The 19,427-nt window shown below is 43.8% G+C and overlaps 1 protein-coding gene across 1 annotated transcript in view; it reads left to right on the top strand.

Moving 5' to 3' along the window:
• Positions 1 to 18,835, top strand: part of LOC137436880 (cartilage-associated protein) — a 75,773-nt gene extending 56,938 nt beyond the window's left edge. The window contains exons 5-7 of the mRNA XM_068131087.2: positions 12,573 to 12,718; positions 13,009 to 13,092; positions 15,876 to 18,835. Of these exons, the coding sequence (XP_067987188.2) occupies positions 12,573 to 12,718; positions 13,009 to 13,092; positions 15,876 to 16,034 (389 nt within the window). The 3' untranslated portion in view covers positions 16,035 to 18,835. The remainder of the gene's footprint in view (positions 1 to 12,572; positions 12,719 to 13,008; positions 13,093 to 15,875) is intronic.
• The last annotated feature ends 592 nt before the right edge of the window (positions 18,836 to 19,427 follow it).

A 19,427-nucleotide genomic window follows, 5' to 3' on the forward strand; every position in this document is an offset into this window, starting at 1 on the left:
GACTAAAGGAAGAAAAGAAATGAAGGTAGTATACAGGGAGATAGACACAGAGCAACTTATACTTATACAGGCTTAACTTATGCCCCAGACAACACAAAGGACAGACGACAGGCAGACTCACACGAATAGGGAATTGTAGCAGGAATGACGGGGAGAAGGTTCAGGTTCGTGCAGAATGGCAGCAGGGAGGTCCGAGGATCGCGGCACACGTCGAGGTTTGCGTGCACCCCCTTGTTCGTTGGAGGTTGGTTCCGGCAGTTGCCGTCGGTGTTCATTGGTACGGCGAGCACGCTCCGGATCCTCTGCGCATCTCCGCCTCCTGCATCTTCGAAGCTCCTTCAACACCCACGGAACTCTTGTGCGGCTTCTCTCCCTCGGGACTCTCCTCACTCCTCTCATCCAGCGCACCTCCCTCAGAACTCTCTTGCAGAACTGCTTGCCACGGAACTCCTCAACTGCGGTGGGGGCTCCGTGCAACGGTTTATATAGCACCACGCGAAACGATCGCGAAACTGCTCGATGTTTCTTGGTCACGCCTCTCAAGCCCTGCCCACTGAGCCTTGATTGGTCGGCAAGGGCTAGCTGACTCCACCTTGTATGACGAGGTGCGGGCCACGCCCTTGTTCGTTGGCTTGACCGCGTGTTCAATGGAGTTTTGGGGCCAGCCAAAGGAGCCCCAGCCAAAGGGCAGCGAACGCTGCAGGCAATGGCGTTTTGGGGCAATTGAAAGGGGATTCTACCTTATTTCATTTGATGCAACGCAAGATGAACTAGTGGACACAGAGCCTTACCTGAGACATATAATAATGAGATAACTATTGAGGGAAGCCTATTATTTGCGATGTGATGCGATGGACTAACGAAGGTGCAAACAATTAACAGCCAATTAAGGGGAAATGTACATAGGGGTTATTTTACAAGGACATTTACTACTAAATTTACAACGTGAAGGTTCTAAAAACCGTAACAATATATATATATATATTTATATATATATTGTCGTGGAAATCAATCAGGTCCACAACTTTGTCCCATAGGTAGGTTTAATCACAATTAGATCTTTGGCATCATCCTGTAAAAATACAATCATGCAATAGATATCAGGATCTTGGCATCATATAGAAAGGATCGATAACAATAGTCAAAGCAAGCGAGTCTAGCATATATGTGCAGGTACGTACCATTCAAGACTACAAGACAACATGTCATAGTAAATGTCACAGGAGTGGCTCAGCGTCACGGATGTCCCCGGTCTTATAGACGCCCCTCAGTGGTTTAAGCGAGCATCACTCCCGGGTTCAACTTTGGTATATTTTCACTACATTCTCCCCGCCGTTAGAACTATACTGCCGCTAGGCAAGTCTCAAGCGAGCGTCAGCATTAATTGATTGGGGTACGTCATTCCATGTCAGTCGGTCCACCCGTAGCGGTCGGGGTGGCGAACTACCCTGCCAGCTCGTGTCCGGAAACTACCGGGTACGGCGTCCCCAAGCCCGGAGTCCCCTGCTTCGGAGTAGCCGCTGGAGGCCGGTGTCAGAGGGGGCACCTCAGAGCCTTCAGGCAGGGGTGTATGTGACGACGGAAGTGACGGCAGAAGTTCCATAGAGGAAGCTTTGGTAGAGTCCATAGACTCGTGGATCGGTTCGTCAATATCCCTATAAGGGTCGATGACCCCACATGGGGTGAGATGGCATACGGAGACAGTGGACTCGCGTCCATCTGCCATCATCACATGAGCATGCTCGGGATTAGCCTGGAGTACCTGCACCTTATCTACTAAGGGGTCGTACTTGCTTGTGCAAACCGCTCATTTGAGATAGGCTGGCCCTGGCTCAGCGAGCCAGCTGGGTAAAGATCGGATACTACCCGAGCTTCTAGGGTGGTGGAACAGTCTTTCGTGAGGAGTCTGGTTGGTGGCCGTACATAGGAGAGCCCTGATCGAGTTCAGAGCCGCAGGTAGCGACCAAGCCCATTTATTGAGGCCCCGGCCGAGGGTCCTGAGGCTCAGCATGACGGCCCTCCATATAATCCCATTGAAGCATTTGATCTGCCCATTCGCCTGGGGTCTGTACGGTGTGGTGTAACTCGAAGCGACATTATTTTGGAGCAAATAACTTCTCACCTCCTGAGACAGGAACACCGCACCCCGATCGGTATGCACGTAGGCCGGATACCCAAACATAGAAAACAAATTCTGCAGGCATCGTATGACCGTGGCAGCCATCATATCCCCGCACGTGTAAGCAAAAGCGAATCGCGAGTACTCATCAACGATAGTGAGCAGATAACGAGAGTTACTCGACACCGGCAGCGGTCCTTTGAAATCCATCGCCAATCTCTCCCATGGTCTAGTAGCCCAAACCAGCGTCCCCATGGGAGGGTTGTAAAAACACGGTTTGAGTTCCGCACATATAGCGCAGTCACGGCAGATCCGGCGGATGTCCTCAATCGAGTATGGCAGATTACCACTACGCACAAAATGAGTGAAACGCGCCACCCCTGGATGACACATAGTGTCGTGCAAAGTGCGCAGACCCTCCAGAGTTATGATACCCGCGCACGTAGCCGGCCTCGATAAGGCGTCGGCGACCAGGTTATCCTTCCCCGGGCGGTATTTGATGGTGTAGCAGAAGTCGGCGAGTTCGATATGCCAGTGAGTGATTTTCTCAATCTTAATACGTTGAGCATGTAAGGTGTCGTACATGAACGCAACGCTTTGTTGGTCCGTGATGATTTGGAAGCATCGCCCGAGTAAGTACGGTCACCATCGCCGAATCGACTCGACGATCGCGTATGCTTCCTTTTCGACAGACGAATGCCTCCGCTCAGCGGAGGTGAGAGTCCGCGAAAAGAAAGCCACAGGGCGCCCCCCTTGGGAGAGGGTCGCCGCTATCGCATGATCCGAGGCATCACTTTCTAAGACGAAAGATTCGCTCTCGTCGATCGTCGCCACAGCGGCGCCAGCGATGTCGGCCTTAAGGCCCCCGAAGGCCGCCAAGGCGGCCGGGCTCATGGGGAACGTGTCGCAGGCCACGAGGGGGCGGAGCTTTGAGGAGAAATTTTCCACCCACTTCGAATAGTGGGCGAACAGCCCGAGAGCGCGCTTCAGCGAAGCTCGATCGCTAGGCGGAGCCATATCGAGCAAAGGTCGCAGACGCTCCTTATCCGGAGAGACAGAGCCATGGGTCACGTTGTACACCAGAAGATGTATCGTGCGTAGAGAGTAACGACACTTAGCCTCATTCATGGTTAGGCGATACCTCTGCGCGACCTCGAGGAAGCGCTTCAGATTAGCATCGTGATGCCCCTGGTCATACCCGCAAACCGTAAGATTGTCCAGATATACAAAGACATCTGTCAAGTTCTCATTAGTAACGAGGTCGTCCATAGCCCTCTGAAAACAGGTGACCCCGTTTGTCACCCCAAAAGGTAGTCGGGTGAACTGGTATAACCTTTGACCTGATTTAAAGGCGGTATAGATGCGATCAGCCCTAGAGATGGGGATCTGATGATACGCACTACGCAGATCGAGAGTGCTGTAGACGGAGTACTGGGCCACCTGTCGTACTAGCGCGTCCATCCCTGGTAAGGGGTAGGCATCCAGCTGTGTAAAGCGATTAACCGTCTGTGAGTAGTCGGTTACCATGCATCGGCGATGGGCCTCACTTCGCACCACTAAGACCTGGGCCTGCCACGGCGACCGGCTAGGTTCGATAATACCGTCCTTTAAGAGCTGGGCCGTTTCCTCCGCAATGAATTGCGCGTCTGCTCGTGAGTAGCGCCATGATTTTACTGCTACAGGAGTGCAATCAGTGGTCAGGTTGGGGAACAGCGAAAGAGGCTCAATGTCCATTTTCGCGAGTGCACACACAGCATGTGTGTCCGTCCCACCGAATTCCATTTCCAAACGTCCATGTCGCTTAAGAAAATCATGTCCGAACAGAATGTCAGCACATAATGCAGGCAAGACCATGAGATGTACATCTGGAAACATGCGTCCCTTTATCACAAGTTTCAATCGACATTCCCCTTTTGTGCTGAGCCTAAGTCCTTGGGAGGCCATGAAGATCCGTCGTGTAGTCCCGAAGACCGTCCACCCATGTTGACGCACCAGCCGTTGATCGATAAAACTATCCGTAGACCCCGTGTCGACTAAGGCCCGCGCAAAAATGCCTTCGACCTTGAGCGGAATAATGGCCTGAGCAAGGCCGGAAGATCCAGCAGGTATTGTGCCATCCGAGCGAGAAGATCGCGCCTCACGTGTGGATCCCACACCGGCTGCAGTTTTCCGGTCATTTGAGCAGCCTCCGGGGGGCCCCCGTGCCAAACGCATCGTTGGTCATGCCGGAGCAAGAGCGTGTAGTTCGTACGAGCTGCCGTCGGATGGCGCTCGTGTCACGTGCAGCGTTTGCCGCAAAGCAAGAGGAGCTTTCAAAGCAGAAGCTTGTCGTTTGTTTGAGGAGGGCGTTCGGATGCCAGTCAAGGACGGTCGCTCTGCGGCCGGTCGTGTTCGCGCCATTTGTTTTGGCGGCCCGATGTATCTCACCAAGGACGAGCATGCAGCCAGGGGCCCACGAGGAGGAGGACCACTCATCAAAGCCGGTTGAGGCGCCCCGCTCTGTGCTCGGTCCGTTGGCTCTGCGATAAACCCATTCAAGGTCGCGCGAGCTCGTGTGCCCCGCGCAGTCTTCCTGCAGACTTTTGCAAAATGTCCTTTAGTCGAACACAAATGGCATATTGCTTCCCGAGCCGGACACGCCGACCTGGGATGCTGTCGATTGCCACAGAAGTAACATGCCGCGTTTCGTTCAGGCCTTGGCCTGGCCGCCGTGGCTGCCGCCAAACCGGAATCTGAGTCCACCTCGGGAGCGGCCAGGGGCTCCGCCGTAGTCGAGTCCGCTCCCATATCCTCGGCGGTAGCCCTCTCCGGTCGTGCGAGTTGAGAAGTCCCCGCAACGACTCATGTGTGGTCATAGGCGGTAGATTGTTCCCGGGCCTCAGTGTAGACGTGGGCCACCCGTAGTGCCTCCGCGAACGTCAGGTCAGCTGTCTCCAAAAGTCTGAGCCTCAGAATCGAAGAGCTGATCCCAGAGACAAAAGCATCTCGGACAAGATCGTCCTGGACTTGCTCGTGCGTACGTACCTCTTGAGTACGGTCCGCAAGTAGGTGTCGCAGCTCCTGGGCGAAGCGATCGATCGACTCAGTGGGCTGTCGACGCCGCGTTGAGAGCAGATACCTGTTGTACACCACGCTCCGTTTCTTAATGTAAATTCGCTTTAGCTCTGCCACGGCGCATCGTACGTCGTACATCGTGCGATGCTCCTGTAGACGCGGTGGTCGACTTTAGTATGCATCACAGACAGCTTCGTTTCAGCGGTGGGAACGGTATCCTGGGCTCCGAACTGGTTCTCCAGCGTTTTGAGCCAGTGAATGAACTCCGAGCCCGAATCTTCAGCTTGCGGGTCGGCGCCGAATGTCGGTACATTGATAATCTTGTGTCCCGCCATTTCCTTAGATCTTAATTGTGATTAAATGTCGTGGAAATCAATCAGGTCCACAACTTTGTCCCATAGGTAGGTTTAATCACAATTAGATCTTTGGCATCATCCTGTAAAAATACAATCATGCAATAGATATCAGGATCTTGGCATCATATAGAAAGGATCGATAACAATATTCAAAGCAAGCGAGTCTAGCATATATGTGCGGGTACGTACCATTCAAGACTACAAAACTACATGTCATAGTAAATGTCACAGGAGTGGCTCAGCGTCGCGGATGTCCCAGGTCTTATAGACGCCCCTCAGTGGTTTAAGCGAGCATCACTCCCGGGTTCAACTTCGGTATATTTTCACTATATAGATAGATATATATATATATATATATATATATATATATATATATATATATATATATATATATATATATATATATATATATATATATTTTGTATATACATACAGTCACATGAAAAAGTAAGTACACCCCATGTAAAGTTTTGACTTTTTCAACATACAGCTATTTGATCTTCATTTCAACAATATTGATAGATAAAGGTGATATAACATAACAAATATCATGAAACATTTACATTTTGTAGTCCATTGTATAATTTAAATAAACATAAATGCAAATTTCGCATGTGGAAAAAGTAAGTACACGCTTGGCTCTAATAGATGGTATTGCCCCCTTTGGCAGAAACAACTTCAAGTAGGTGTTTCTTATAACTGTCTACCAGTCTCTGACATCGACTGGGAGGAATTTTTGCCCACTCCTCCATGCAGAATTCTTCCAGCTGTGCGATGTTTGAGGGGTTTCTTGCATGCACAGCTCGTTTCAAATCCCCCCACAACATCTCGATGGGATTTAGATCCGGGCTTTGACTTGGCCATTTCAGAACCCTCCATTTCTTTCTTTTCAGCCATTCCTCTGTGGATTTACTGGTATGTTTAGGGTCATAGTCATGTTGCAAGGTCCATCATCGGTTGAGCTTCAACTTTCCGACAGATGGCCTCACATTATCCTCAAGTACCCTCTGGTACAATGAAGAATTCATAGTGGATTCTATGATGGTGAGCTGCCCAGGCCCTGATGCAGCAAACCTGCCCCAAACCATAATATTTCCACCACCATGCTTTGCAGTTGGTATCAGGTTCTTGTGGTCAAATGCTGTCTTTGGTTTTTGCCAAACATGTCTTCTGGTACTGTGGCCAAATAGCACTACCTTTGACTCATCTGTCCAGAGCACATTGTTCCAGAAGTGCTGGTCTTTGCCGAGGTGTTCATTGGCAAACTTTAGTCTTGCCCTGATGTTCTTTCTGGACAGCAAAGGTTTCCTCCTGGCACACCTCCCATGAAGATCAAATTTGTGCAGCCTCTTTCTTATGGTAGACTCGTGCACTTTGACATCAACAGTGGCAAGAGCTACCTGTAGGTCCCGTGATGAAATTCTGGGGTTCTTAGAGACTTTTTTCAGCATCTTGCGGTCTGCTCTCGGGCTGAACTTGCTGGGGCGGCCTGGCTTGAACAAGTTGGCAGTTGTTTGGAATCTTCTCCACTTGTAGATGATCTTCCTGACAGTCGAATGATTGATTTCAAATTGTTTAGAGATCTTTTTAAATCCCTTCCCAGACTCGAAGGCATCTATAACCTTCTTTCTGAAGGCCTCAGAGAGCTCTTTTGATCTAGACATGGTGACGCCACACACTTCAACAACAAAGACCAAACCAAACTAAATGTCTGAGGTTTAAATAAGACAGGTTCCTCCAAGATCCTCTCTAACGATGTTCTAATCATTTGCACCTGAGCTGGTGCACCTGATTCTAATTTTAGGTATTTGAAGTAGTGATAAATGTAGGGGTGTACTTACTTTTTCCACATGCGAAATTTGCATTTATGTTTATTTAAATTATATAATGGACTACAAAATGTAAATGTTTCATGATATTTGTTATACTAGGGCGTGCCCGCACGTACGTGCTTGCCCGTACGTGCTTGCCCGTACGTGCGTGCAAAAAAACATGCGTGCAAACAACAACAACAAAAAAAAACTTTGAAACCACGTGGCAGTAACGACCACAGAACCCCCCCCCCCCTCTATTTACATGAAATGGTTTGGTCCATTCGCAAAGCCAAAGCGAACGGCTTGCGAGTACGGTGACCATACCTTGGGAACCACTTGTCCGATTAATTTCAAACCTTGAAAAGGCACATCCTCGGGTCCCCAGCAATATACCTGGCAAGTTTCAAGTATATCGGACCGGTAGTTGTCGAGAAACAGCGGTCGCATACAGACAGACACCCAGAGATTACTGGAATTATAGAGAGACTAGGGCATGCCCGTACTATATCTATATCTAAAATTATATCCCCCCCTCTATTTACATGAAATGGTTTGGTTCATGAAATGTTTTGGTCCATTCGCAACGCCAAAGCGAACGGCGAACGCTTTACATGAAATGGTTTGGTCCATGAAATGTTTTGGTCCATTCGCAACGCCAAAGCGAACGGCGAACGGCTTGCGAGTACAGTGACAATCCCCCCGGGGTTTTAATTAGTTTTAAAACGGAGCTTGGCAACCGCTGGCGTTCTTTAGCCGGCAGCTTCGCCCGCCCGAACGCCGTTACAGTACCTTCGACCGCGAGTTGCTCGGACTTCACTTGGCGGTCAGGCACTTCCGCCATCTGCTCGTGCGAGTACAGTGACAACCCCCCCCCCTCTATTTACATGAAATGGTTTTTATTAGTTTTAAAACATAGTTTAACGCCAACATAGCGCCAACATAGTTTGCAAACGTGAAATAAATGAATACGCTCTCAAATGTGCCATCCGAGGCAGAGTGTGTCTGCCACGTTCGGCACACGCGATAGCTCGCTGCTCTCTGATTGGTTGAATCGTTTTTTGGACATAGCTCGGTAAGTAATTGTCCGATTAATATGAAACCTTGAAAAGGCACATCCTCGGGTCCCCAGCAATATACCTGGCAAGTTTAAAGTATATCGGACCCGTGGTTGTCGAGAAACAGCGGTCACAGACAAACAAACGTACAAACGTACAAACGTACAAACGTACAAACGTACAAACAAACACACAGAGATTACTGGAATTATAGATAGATTATATCACCTTTATCTATAAATATTGTTGAAATGAAGATCAAATAACTGTATGTTGAAATATGTTGAAAAAGTCAAAATTATAAATGGGGTGTACTTACTTTTTCACGTGACTGTATTTATATATACATATATATATATACCATCATGTCTGCATACGTATTTTATGGATGTGTGTGCTTGGATCAGTTTATAATAAATGTAGAGTAGATGTCACAAGTCGTGTGGATCTCATTTATGTTATTCTCCACCTTACATTGTTATCCCTTCCCCCACGCAGTGGGAGACAGGGTTGTGCAATCACTTCTGTGTCTGTGTGTGTGCGTCTGTCTGTGTGTCTTTCCGGGCTCTGATTTTTTTACCATTTCAAATATTGTCATAAAAATTTCAACACACCATTTTTATTAGAACATGGAGAAGGCAAAAAGGTCAAAAGGTCAAAGGTCAGCATCACATAAAATCATCAATTTTCAACCAATTGACCTGCATTTTAAAGAATTTGCATATGGCACACTAAATTGTTTCACCTTTTAAAAGCTAGAAGCTGATGGGGTTTTTGTTTTTAGATCAAAAGGTCAAAGGTCAAGGTTGCATAAAATCGTCAATTTTCATCTAAATGATCTGAAATTTTAATAATTTGCATATTGAGTCACTGAATTGGTTCACCTATCAAAAGGTAGAAGCTAATTGTTTTTCTTTAGACCAAAAGGTCAAATGTTAAGGTTACATAAAATTGCCAATTTTCACCCAATTGACCTGAAATTTTAAGAATTTGCACATTGGGTCAGAGAATTGGTTCACCAATCAAAAGCTCAAAGGTCAAGACCACATAAAATGATAAATTTTCATCTTGTATATATATTTTTTTTTACTGTTTTCGTCATGTTGAGCATACGGAAGAAGATGTCTGAATGCAAACGGACGTGGACGGGCTTTGCATTTTCAGATGCTTTCTAGTTCTTATTTTATTCATGAAAATCACTCTCCTGTGGTGTATTGGGGCCAATCACCAGGCACAAAGGCTGCGTGGAGACATTTTGTTGGGGTGTTTTCTTCGATCGGTCAGGCGTGCTTTGGCCTGCTCGTGCGGCCTTCTGCCTCACCAAAGCTATCGTGCACTTCTAAGCCGTCACATCTGGAATGTTCCTCAAATTCTGGCACATTCCATTCCTGTGTGTGTGTTTTACTATCATTGTTAGTAAGATTGTGGATAAAACTTATTGGGCAGGTCGTGAGTCTGCCTTCTTCCTCAGTAGTCTTGGCAGGATGCACCTGAGCTTGGTGAGGTTGATTTGAGTGAAAAGCTCCCAAATGGAAGACTTGGTTGGTTTGCATGTCAATGCAGAGGCCACATGACCATTCATGTGCTTGTTTATGTTATCCGATCATACTGCTCAGTTGTATATTGGGATGGAATTGCCCTGTGTGGCTGTAGTCTTGTAGGACCCATTTGTGTTACAATATAGTGTACCGGATTGTGCATAGGTAGCACACTTACCTGTGTGCTGTCTAGTCCAGATTTGATTTTCGACCTCATTATAAACTCTTGGATTGGTGCTTTGCTGGCAGGGAATTACATCACAAAATGTGCTGGCTTTTGGATGGCATTAAGCTGGGTGTCCCGTCTGCTAGCAAATTAGTTGTTTGACATTAAAATTCCGTGTCTTTATCAATGAATAAGCACGCTATCGTCAACAACCCTGAACAAATCCCAAATTCCTGTCACCTTCATCTGAATATCAGGCCGAGCCAACCATTGGCTTCATGAAAGTCTTGAGCCAAAAAGTTTACCTGGTCAACCTCACATGAAGGTGGGAATAATTGGGGCTCTTAAAGAATTGGTACTGTAAATGTATTGGTGTCAATAGTGGTCACACACTATATTTAAGGCATTTCTTCCATGATGTTGCCATTTTGTACCCTCATTTCAGACAGCCGTGCTGTTTTCACATAGCATCTTAACTTTGACTTTGACTTACAGCATCTTTGTTACCTCCGCCACCAAAGGTGGATGGACGTTATGTTTTCACCCCTGTCTGTTTGTCTGTCTGTTTGTCTGTCCGTTTGTCTGTCCGTTTCTCTGTCCGTTTGGGAACAAGATATTTCAAAAAGTTGTGGACGGATTCGGACGAAATTTTGCAGAGAGAGGTAGCATGTGTGACAAGGACGAAATGATTAGGTTTTGGGGAAGATCCGGATCCTGATCCGGCAACTAGAATTTTTAAGTGATTCTTCACCATTGAGAGATAGGGCCAAAAACGATACATAGCAGGATATCTCAAAAAGTTGTGGACGGATTTCGACGAAACTTGGTGGACAGGTTGGGTCCATGGGGGAACAGTCGGACAAGGACAAATAGATTCGATTTTGGTGAAGATCTGAATATGGATTCGTATATGAGCATTATTAAATTTTTTAAGTCATTCTTCACCATTGGGAGATCGGGCCAAAACCAACATATATCAGGATATCTCAAGTTATGGACGGATTTGGAGGAAACTTGTTGGACAGGTTTTGTGTGTGACAAGGAAGAATCCATTCAATTTTGGTGAAGATCCGGATTCGGATCCGGCTAGTATATTTTTTTAAGTGATTCTTCACCATTGAGTGATAAGGCCAAAAACGATACATAGCAGGATATCTCAAAAAGTTATGGATGGATTTGAACGAAACTTGGTGGACCGGTTGGGTGTGTGAAAAGGAAGAATCGATTACATTTGGGTGAAGATCTGAATATGGTTTCCGCTACAATAATTATTTAATCTTTAAGTGATTCTTCACCATTGAGAGATCGGGTGAAAAGAAATATAGAACATATTTTAAAAAGTTATGGATGATCTATGACTAAACTAGGTGAATGAGTTGTTTAGGTGACAAGAACAAGACGATTAGATTGTGGTTCAGGTCCGAATCCAGATCCGGCCTATCAGTTGGATACAAAACGCAAACTATTCACCAGGCGGAGGTTTGCGCTCTACCGAGTGCCGTTCTAGTTTATAAAGTATTCAGATCAATCCTCTGCTCCTCTTCAACTAAAACATGAATGCATCTGAACATACTTTGAAAATAATACAAACCTCTAAACTTTTGTTTCTCCATTTATTGTGAGATGTACATATCAACGATCATAATTCTTAATTCATACATGCACCCCCCCCTCCCCCCCGACCCCCAACTCCCTCCTTAAATCCCAGGTCGAAAATCCCATGAAAATCTCACAGGAAATTGGACCAGGAGGATCTACTGGTTTCAATAACTAGAATGAAATACTGGACCAGTAGAAAATACCAATACAAAAACAGTAGGTCAATGGGGACCAGTAGGAAACCAATATATAAATAAACAGGATTGTAAATATCTAATTGACATATGTGGGAAAATTACATGTCAAGACTGGGAATTGAATCTACGTCCTCTGGTGAACTGTAGCAGTGGCTTGCCATTTGATCTATGGCGTTAACTCAATTCAATATGGAATTGTGTGTTTTACGCTTGTTTATAACAAAATATATTTAATGTATTTTCGTTGGTCTATGGGTTTTCAGACCAGTTAACTCTAATGGTTTCTACAGGACCAGTTGAACTTAAAGGTTCCTATTGGTTATCATGAGTTTCAGACCAGTTGCATCTAATGGTTTCTATTGTTTTCAACCCAATCTGGTTTGGTTTCTACTGCAAACTCTACTGATTAATTTACAAACCAATGGAAACCGTGATTTACTAATAGAGACCCATATAAATGTCCTACAGGTCTCTATTGGTTTCTATGGATTTTTCGACCTCGGATGCACCTTGTATTGTCATCTTGAACCGTCCCCATCCCTACCCTTCCCTGCATATGTATAATCAATAGATGATCCATTTGTGAGGAAATAATGAGACCTGAATTTTAATTTTTTTATACCTGGTAGAATTTCCTCTTATTCTTATTATTTCAGTCTTCTGTCTCGCTGCAGTGGGAAACTTTCAAGGTTCAGTGAGAGCCATTGAAGACTACTTGCTCTTCGACCCAACTGATCGTATAGTACGGCAGAACCAGCTACACCATCACACAAACCGCGAATTTGAAGGCCTCACTGAGAGCGATTTTACTCCGACAATGGTTGGTCGCATCTGCTATGACGTACACATAAACATTATCGATTTCTGCACTTTAGTTGTTCAACAAATGTTTCGCACATAATTGAAACCATCATGTGAAAGACTTGTTGTTCATACCTACATGTTACCATCTATGGAACTGGAAGAGCACTTAAACTTCTGTCCGTCTCGATCCAGTGCTAATTAACTTTAGTGGTAGTTTTTGATCATGTGATTTTCAGCTATCGTCATGAAAAAGTGAGGTGTCCAATAGCACCTTGTCATGTATTATAACGTTTTTTTAAATTTCAGGAAGCATCCCGACATTACAACCTCACCACGTTGATGTGGAAAATGCTCACTTTTGCACAGAATTTCCTTGCTCCTGAAGATGAGGTGAGGACATGGATATATAGTACTGTAATTATTTTGCCATATTAGTGGGGAAAATGAAGTTAATTATTTGATTTTGTAGGGTTAAAACAAGTTTTTAATTCACAATTAATGAAAATAAGTAATATTTTCAGTTTTGATGATAATGGCATAGGCCTGGTTGCATAAAATTCCCTTATCCTAAAGGAAAGATTTACCTTAGGGTACAGGGACACCGTGATTCCTTATCAAAAGGATTTCCTTAAGGGCTGTTGCATAAACAACCCTTACAAAATCCTCAAGTAAGGAATTCCTTAACGTTGAGGAAGTCCTCAGGACCAATCCTCAGGAGGAAGTCCTCAGGACCAAACAGGAATGTTGTTATGCTGGGCAACCAATCAGATTAGAGATAGTTCAAATAAGCGAATAATTATTCATACAGGAATGAGTTCCCCAATATGTTCAGAAATTGCTTGCAAGCGACTTGTATTATTGTAAAATTGTACACGTCATTATAAATGACGCAGTGTTATATTGCTACATAATCGCTTGTTAATCGCTGCATGGAGCACACGTGTTTCCGGATGAAGGAGGAATAAACATTTTTGTGTGCTGAACAACCGCACACCATGCGCAATGCCAAGCATCGGCTGGAGTGTTGTAAATCTCGCCGCCATTGGACTCTGGAGCAGTGGAAACGCATTCTCTGGAGTGATGAATCACGCTTCACCATCTGGCAGTCTGACGGACGAATCTGGGTTTGGCGTATGCCAGGAGAACGCAACTGCCCGAATGCATAGTGCCAACTGTAAAGTTTGGTGGAGAAGGAATAATGGTCTGGGTTCTTTTTCATGGTTCGGGCTTGGCCACTTCGTTCCAGTGAAGGGACATCTTAACGTTACAGCATACAATGACATTCTAGATGATCGTGTGCTTCTAACTTTGTGGCAACAGTTTGGGGAAGGCCCTTTCCTGTTTCAGTATGACAATGCCCCCGTGCACAAAGCGAGGTCCATACTGAAATGGTTTGTCGAGATCGGTGTGGAAGAACTTCACTGGCCTGCACAACACCCTGACCTCAACCCCATCGAACACCTTTCGGATGAATTGGAACACTGACAGCGGGCCAGGCCTAATCACCCAACATCAGTGCCCGACCTCACTAATGCTCTTGTGGCTGAATGGAAGCAAATCCTCGCAGCAATGGTCTAACATCTAGTGGAAAGTCTTCCCAGAAGAGTGGAGGCTGTTATAACAGCAAAGGGGGACCAACTCCATATTAATGCCCATGAATTTGGAATGAGATGTGTGATGTTCGGGTGTCCACATACTTTTGGTCATGTAGTGTTCATACATATACATACACATGTACATATAAACGCACCTATACAAACACACATACACAGATTTATTATGTACTTGTAAGTACTTGTAAAAGCTATTTCATATTTGAAGTTATAACCTTAACCTCTAAGCAATTGACTGGTTTTCCAACTGCCTGGATCATCTCTCATCATCATCATCATCATCATCATCATCATCATGGGATAATCTGCCTGGACGAAGTGATGCGATAGATAATTGAGTTTGCACCAATCTGCCATCAGTGGGTGAAAAGCAGGCCTTGGGACTCGGATTCCTGCAAAGATATGTAAGTAACATGGAAAGCCTTGGACTGTATTCCCTCCATGGAAGCAACTACAAGGGCGAAGATTGGTCACTTTGTGGGGGACTAGCTCCGTCTCAGTCTTTTCTTTACATTTACCTAATGTCTATCCCATTTGATTCTTTTAGAATGCCTTGTTGGCATTGCTGGTTGGCTTCATGAATGCATTTTGAAACACATTTCACATTTTAAACGACCTTCACTTCTGTACCCAAAGCAGTGGACAGATAAAGTGCCAAAGCTTTGTGTAAATGACTAAATGTTGTTTTTTTCTTGACACATTATCTCAATGTGTAATATAAACAAGCAGCATAATATATTATTTTTGGTGTTGTTTATACGCATTTCTTGCTACGTCCTCAATTGACAGCGCGTTTTGTTTGTCATAAACTTTGCTATCGCCATTGATAGATGGGTCCAAAAACCATAAGTAGCATGACATTTCAAAACGTTATGGATGGATTTTGACGAAACTTTGTGGAAAGGTCGAGTCTTTGACATGGAAGAATTGATTTGATTTTGGTGAATGAAGATCCGGATACGAGACGTTTTAAATTTTTTAAGTGATTCTTCACCTTTGAGAAATGGGTCCAAAAACTATATATAGCACCATATTTCAAAAGGTTGTGGAGTGGTTACAACAAAACTTGATGGATGAGTTGGGTAGGTGACAATAACAAGTGGATTCGATTTTGATTCAGGTCTGGATGCAGATCCGGCCTATCAGTGGGATAGAAAATGTAAACTGTTCATCCTGGCAGAGGTTTGCTGTTCTAATATTTATATTTTTTTATCGAGTATGGTCTCGATAAAATGTGCCCTCCTCCTGCCCACCACCCTCTTCTCCCCCCACTCTGGAAGAAATTCATCCTCCTTTGGACATTAAAAAAAATAATTAATTATCCTGGTATAGTATACTGTCAACCAGAGAGCCCTCTCGTGGGGATGCTCAAGATACTAAACATCCATCCAGGACAGAGGAGCTGGAGGGATGGTCGGGAGACATATTGCCCCAGTTTACTCAAAGATTATTACAAGCAGCCGAAAAGCCCTTTGAGTAGGCTGGTGCTCACATGCAAGTTCTCAAATGCAGAAAATGCTTCTTTAATAACATTAACTTGCATTTTTTGTTTAATTGCAGATGGAGCTTCCTCAAACATTTGAATACATGCCAGAAGTCATGGCCACAGATGAAGATTTTGATGGTGAAGGTGATTATGAAGAAGGATTTGTTGCTGACTGGTGGCAAGAACCACAGTACAAGGGTGACCTGGGCATAATGGATAAATACGAGTATTGATTTAAGCAAGTCTGTGGCCTTTACACAAAATGTCAATTAACAAAAGCAACAAAACTGTACCATCTTCCTGCATTTGAAAGTTATTCAAATAAGACCGATAGTCTAACAACGGCATAGCTGGACTTGTTTGATTATGTTGTTGAAGAAGATAGTATGACCTGGGTGAAGATACCAGTTAGCAGTTCACAAATAATGTTCGTATTTAATTTTTTTGACTTCAGGCAGGGAAAGCCAGTTCGTGAATGACTTGAGTGAAAAAATGGCAAACGATGAACCAATAAATTCCACATTCACGTGCCACCTTCAGTCGAACGTCAGGCATTGACAGCAGATTCGTGAAGGACTTGGACAAAATAAGCATACCCAGTTTGACTGCAAATGGGGAATCCGCAAATGTCACCGATGGAAACCCTTACTTCATTTCCTCATTCTGCTTTAAACTCAATATTTCTATATTTTTATTCTAAACAGCAACATTCATCATTCCAATCACAAATTAATAATATAGTATTAATATATCACAATATAATGTTAAATCACGATTTTATTGAGACATTATCAAACCAGCAAACCGTCGTCATCTGTTCACTTCCAGATTCGGGAGCAAGATCCATGTCAATCGCATTTCAAAATCATAATTGTATTGAGAAATTTTTGAAACCTCCTACCTACCTTACGGCATCCGCTGGAACCCAAAACGTTCCACAGAAGGTTATTATATTTCCTTTTAGTAAAATATGCAATTGTAATGGTTACTAAACGCTGTACCCCTGTCATGTGACCAGATCCTCAGCTCTCATTAGTGTATGTTTGTGGGTAGATATGAACAGACAAACACTGTTCTAGATGGCATTGCCCTATGGGCTTCGCCGTACAAATTATGTGAAAGACTCACAATAGTCCAAAAACCAAAAAGCTTTTCTATTTTTTCTTTTCAATATACAGCATAAGTAGGTATAATTATTAAGGAAATATTTCTCACTAATTCTTAGCGTGTCCGTCAGACGAGGTGGGAGACGGGGTTTTACAAGTGTGTGTGTATGCGTGTGCATGTGCGTGTGTGTGCATTTGTGTGTGTGTGTGTGTGTGTGTGTGTGTGTGTTAATTATGTGTGTGTGTGTGTGTGTGTGTGTGTGTGTGTGTGTGTGTGTGTGTGTGTGTGTGTCTGTGAATGAAAGAGAGGGATAGAATTGTGAGGAACTGAAATGAAAAAACGAGATGTGTGTGTGTGTGTGTGTGTGTGTGTGTGTGTGTGTGTGTGTGTGTGTGTGTGTGTGTGTGTGTGTGTGTGTGTGTGTGTGTGTGTGTGTGTGTGTGTGTGTGTGTGTGTTAAGGGCATATGCTGGAGCTTTGAGCTGGAGCTTTTGCCATTTGAGCCTTTGTCATCAAATTTTCAACAAACTCTTTTATAAGAAAATGAAAAAGAATAATTAATAGTTGGGTCAAAATGTCAAAAGGCACAGTCACAGTGAGGACAAATAGGCGTCGTCAGCCCGTCCACTGCTGGACAGCCAAAAAAAACATTCATCGCTTCCGCGTTTCTTTATTTATTTACCATTTGAGCTTCAGTGTCTGTCCAAGCCATAACTTTTTACCATGAGAAATTTTGTCATTAAATGTTCAACACACCCACATGATAATATGGAGAACCCTGATTAATAAAATTTACATTCTTTTAAACTGTTGTTTTTGTCAATTTCGTTTGTGTATAAAGCAGATGCAGATGGGCTTTGCATTTTGAAATGCTTTCTAGTTTCCACTTACATAATTATGTACTGAAAAAGAAAAGTTGCTTGTTTCTTGTACTATGTTGTGCATCTTATTACTTTAACATTTTGAACTTTGCATAGTTATTTACAACAATTTCAAAACTTTAAATTGAAAAATCGCCATTTTTAAAAATGCTTTTATTTTATTCCAAGGACTTGTTGATTAATCCTTGTAAAGATTTTATGCACTGTCCAAGGCAATAACCCATCCAGCTTTAGAGAAGATAAAGGTCAAATAAAGATGACTAAAGTAGAGGAAGTGTTTGACCTCAATAGATGTTAAAAAGCAACTGGATCAACAAGTCTCTCCTTAAAAGGCATGATGGCCCTGTACATGTTTACAGGAGATGCAATGAGTCATATACCCTAGTCTGTGTCTAGAAAGCTGCATATTTTGGACATTGACGTGTCATGGTGTGGGGGTGCTATTACTGCAACCTTTTGCAAAAAAAAATGATCCATATCCATGGCAATCTGATGGCAGATCAATACATCAATGAAATCTTACAGCAACATGTGTTAAGCCTCCATTCCAACAACTGCTGCTGACAGGGTCATTCAAACACTGGTGGCAGGAACCCCGGTCAATCAAACATTCTTGTCAATGCCAACACTAATGTCATGACACCTTGGCCTGCCATCTTGCCAGATTTAAATTCAATTCAACATCTTGGCAATATCATTGGTCATCACGTTTGAACTTTGCCTAGACAACCGCAGACCCTCGATAAGCTGGAGCAGGAGCTGATTTTGCCATGGAATGCCATTCTCCAGGCTCAGATTTGAGTGCTCATATGGTCAATGTGATGATTGACGGAGCAATGCAGTGAATGCTGCCGGAGGGGAATATACCTGGTATTGAGATTGTTGCTTCCAAGTTGGATCCCTATGTGAAAACATTCTCCACAATGAAGCATTTTGTGATTTGGTCACAATGAAATAGGCATGTAATTATTCAGCATTTATCTGTCAGAGGTTTGCACCTCATCTGTGTCCCATGATGATGTCACAAATAAATCGCATCAGCAACAATCATGAGTGACTTTTTTTTTATGACTGAGAGTATATATATATATATATATTACTTGAATGTTTTAAATTCTGTTTTGGTATTATTGGATCTGCTCTTGAATAATTTCTATCTTATCTTACAAATTATACATCCAATGTAGACATTGCTGGCTATTCATTACATCCATTTCATCTATCTATCTCTGTTCCCCAGGGATATGTTATTGGTCTACATTCCTTTTTCTCTTTATCCGCATCCATTTTGTACAATTTTAGGGAATTAAATATCAGCTTTTACTGCTATACTGAGAATACTCAGATCTACTTATCAATTGAACCAGATAATGTGCTGTCATCAGAAACTCTGAAATTCAAATTTTGATGTCTGAGCTCTCTCAAACCCATTGCTGACATTGATGATTGCTGATTGACATGCTCTTCCTCACCCATCACATGTCCTCAAAAACCTTCAACTGCAGATTGTGCAATTTAGGGGATCACCACCAGTCCACCACTTGGTCATGTATCACTGTTTCTAACCTGTGTCACTACATATTGCAAAAATCTGTAAATATATTTTCTTCTGTCTGCAATAGCAATGCCCAATTATATC

The sequence above is a fragment of the Myxine glutinosa genome, chromosome 1, assembly GCF_964187855.1.
Source record: "Myxine glutinosa chromosome 1, kmMyxGlut1.1, whole genome shotgun sequence".
Taxonomy (NCBI): domain Eukaryota; kingdom Metazoa; phylum Chordata; class Myxini; order Myxiniformes; family Myxinidae; genus Myxine; species Myxine glutinosa.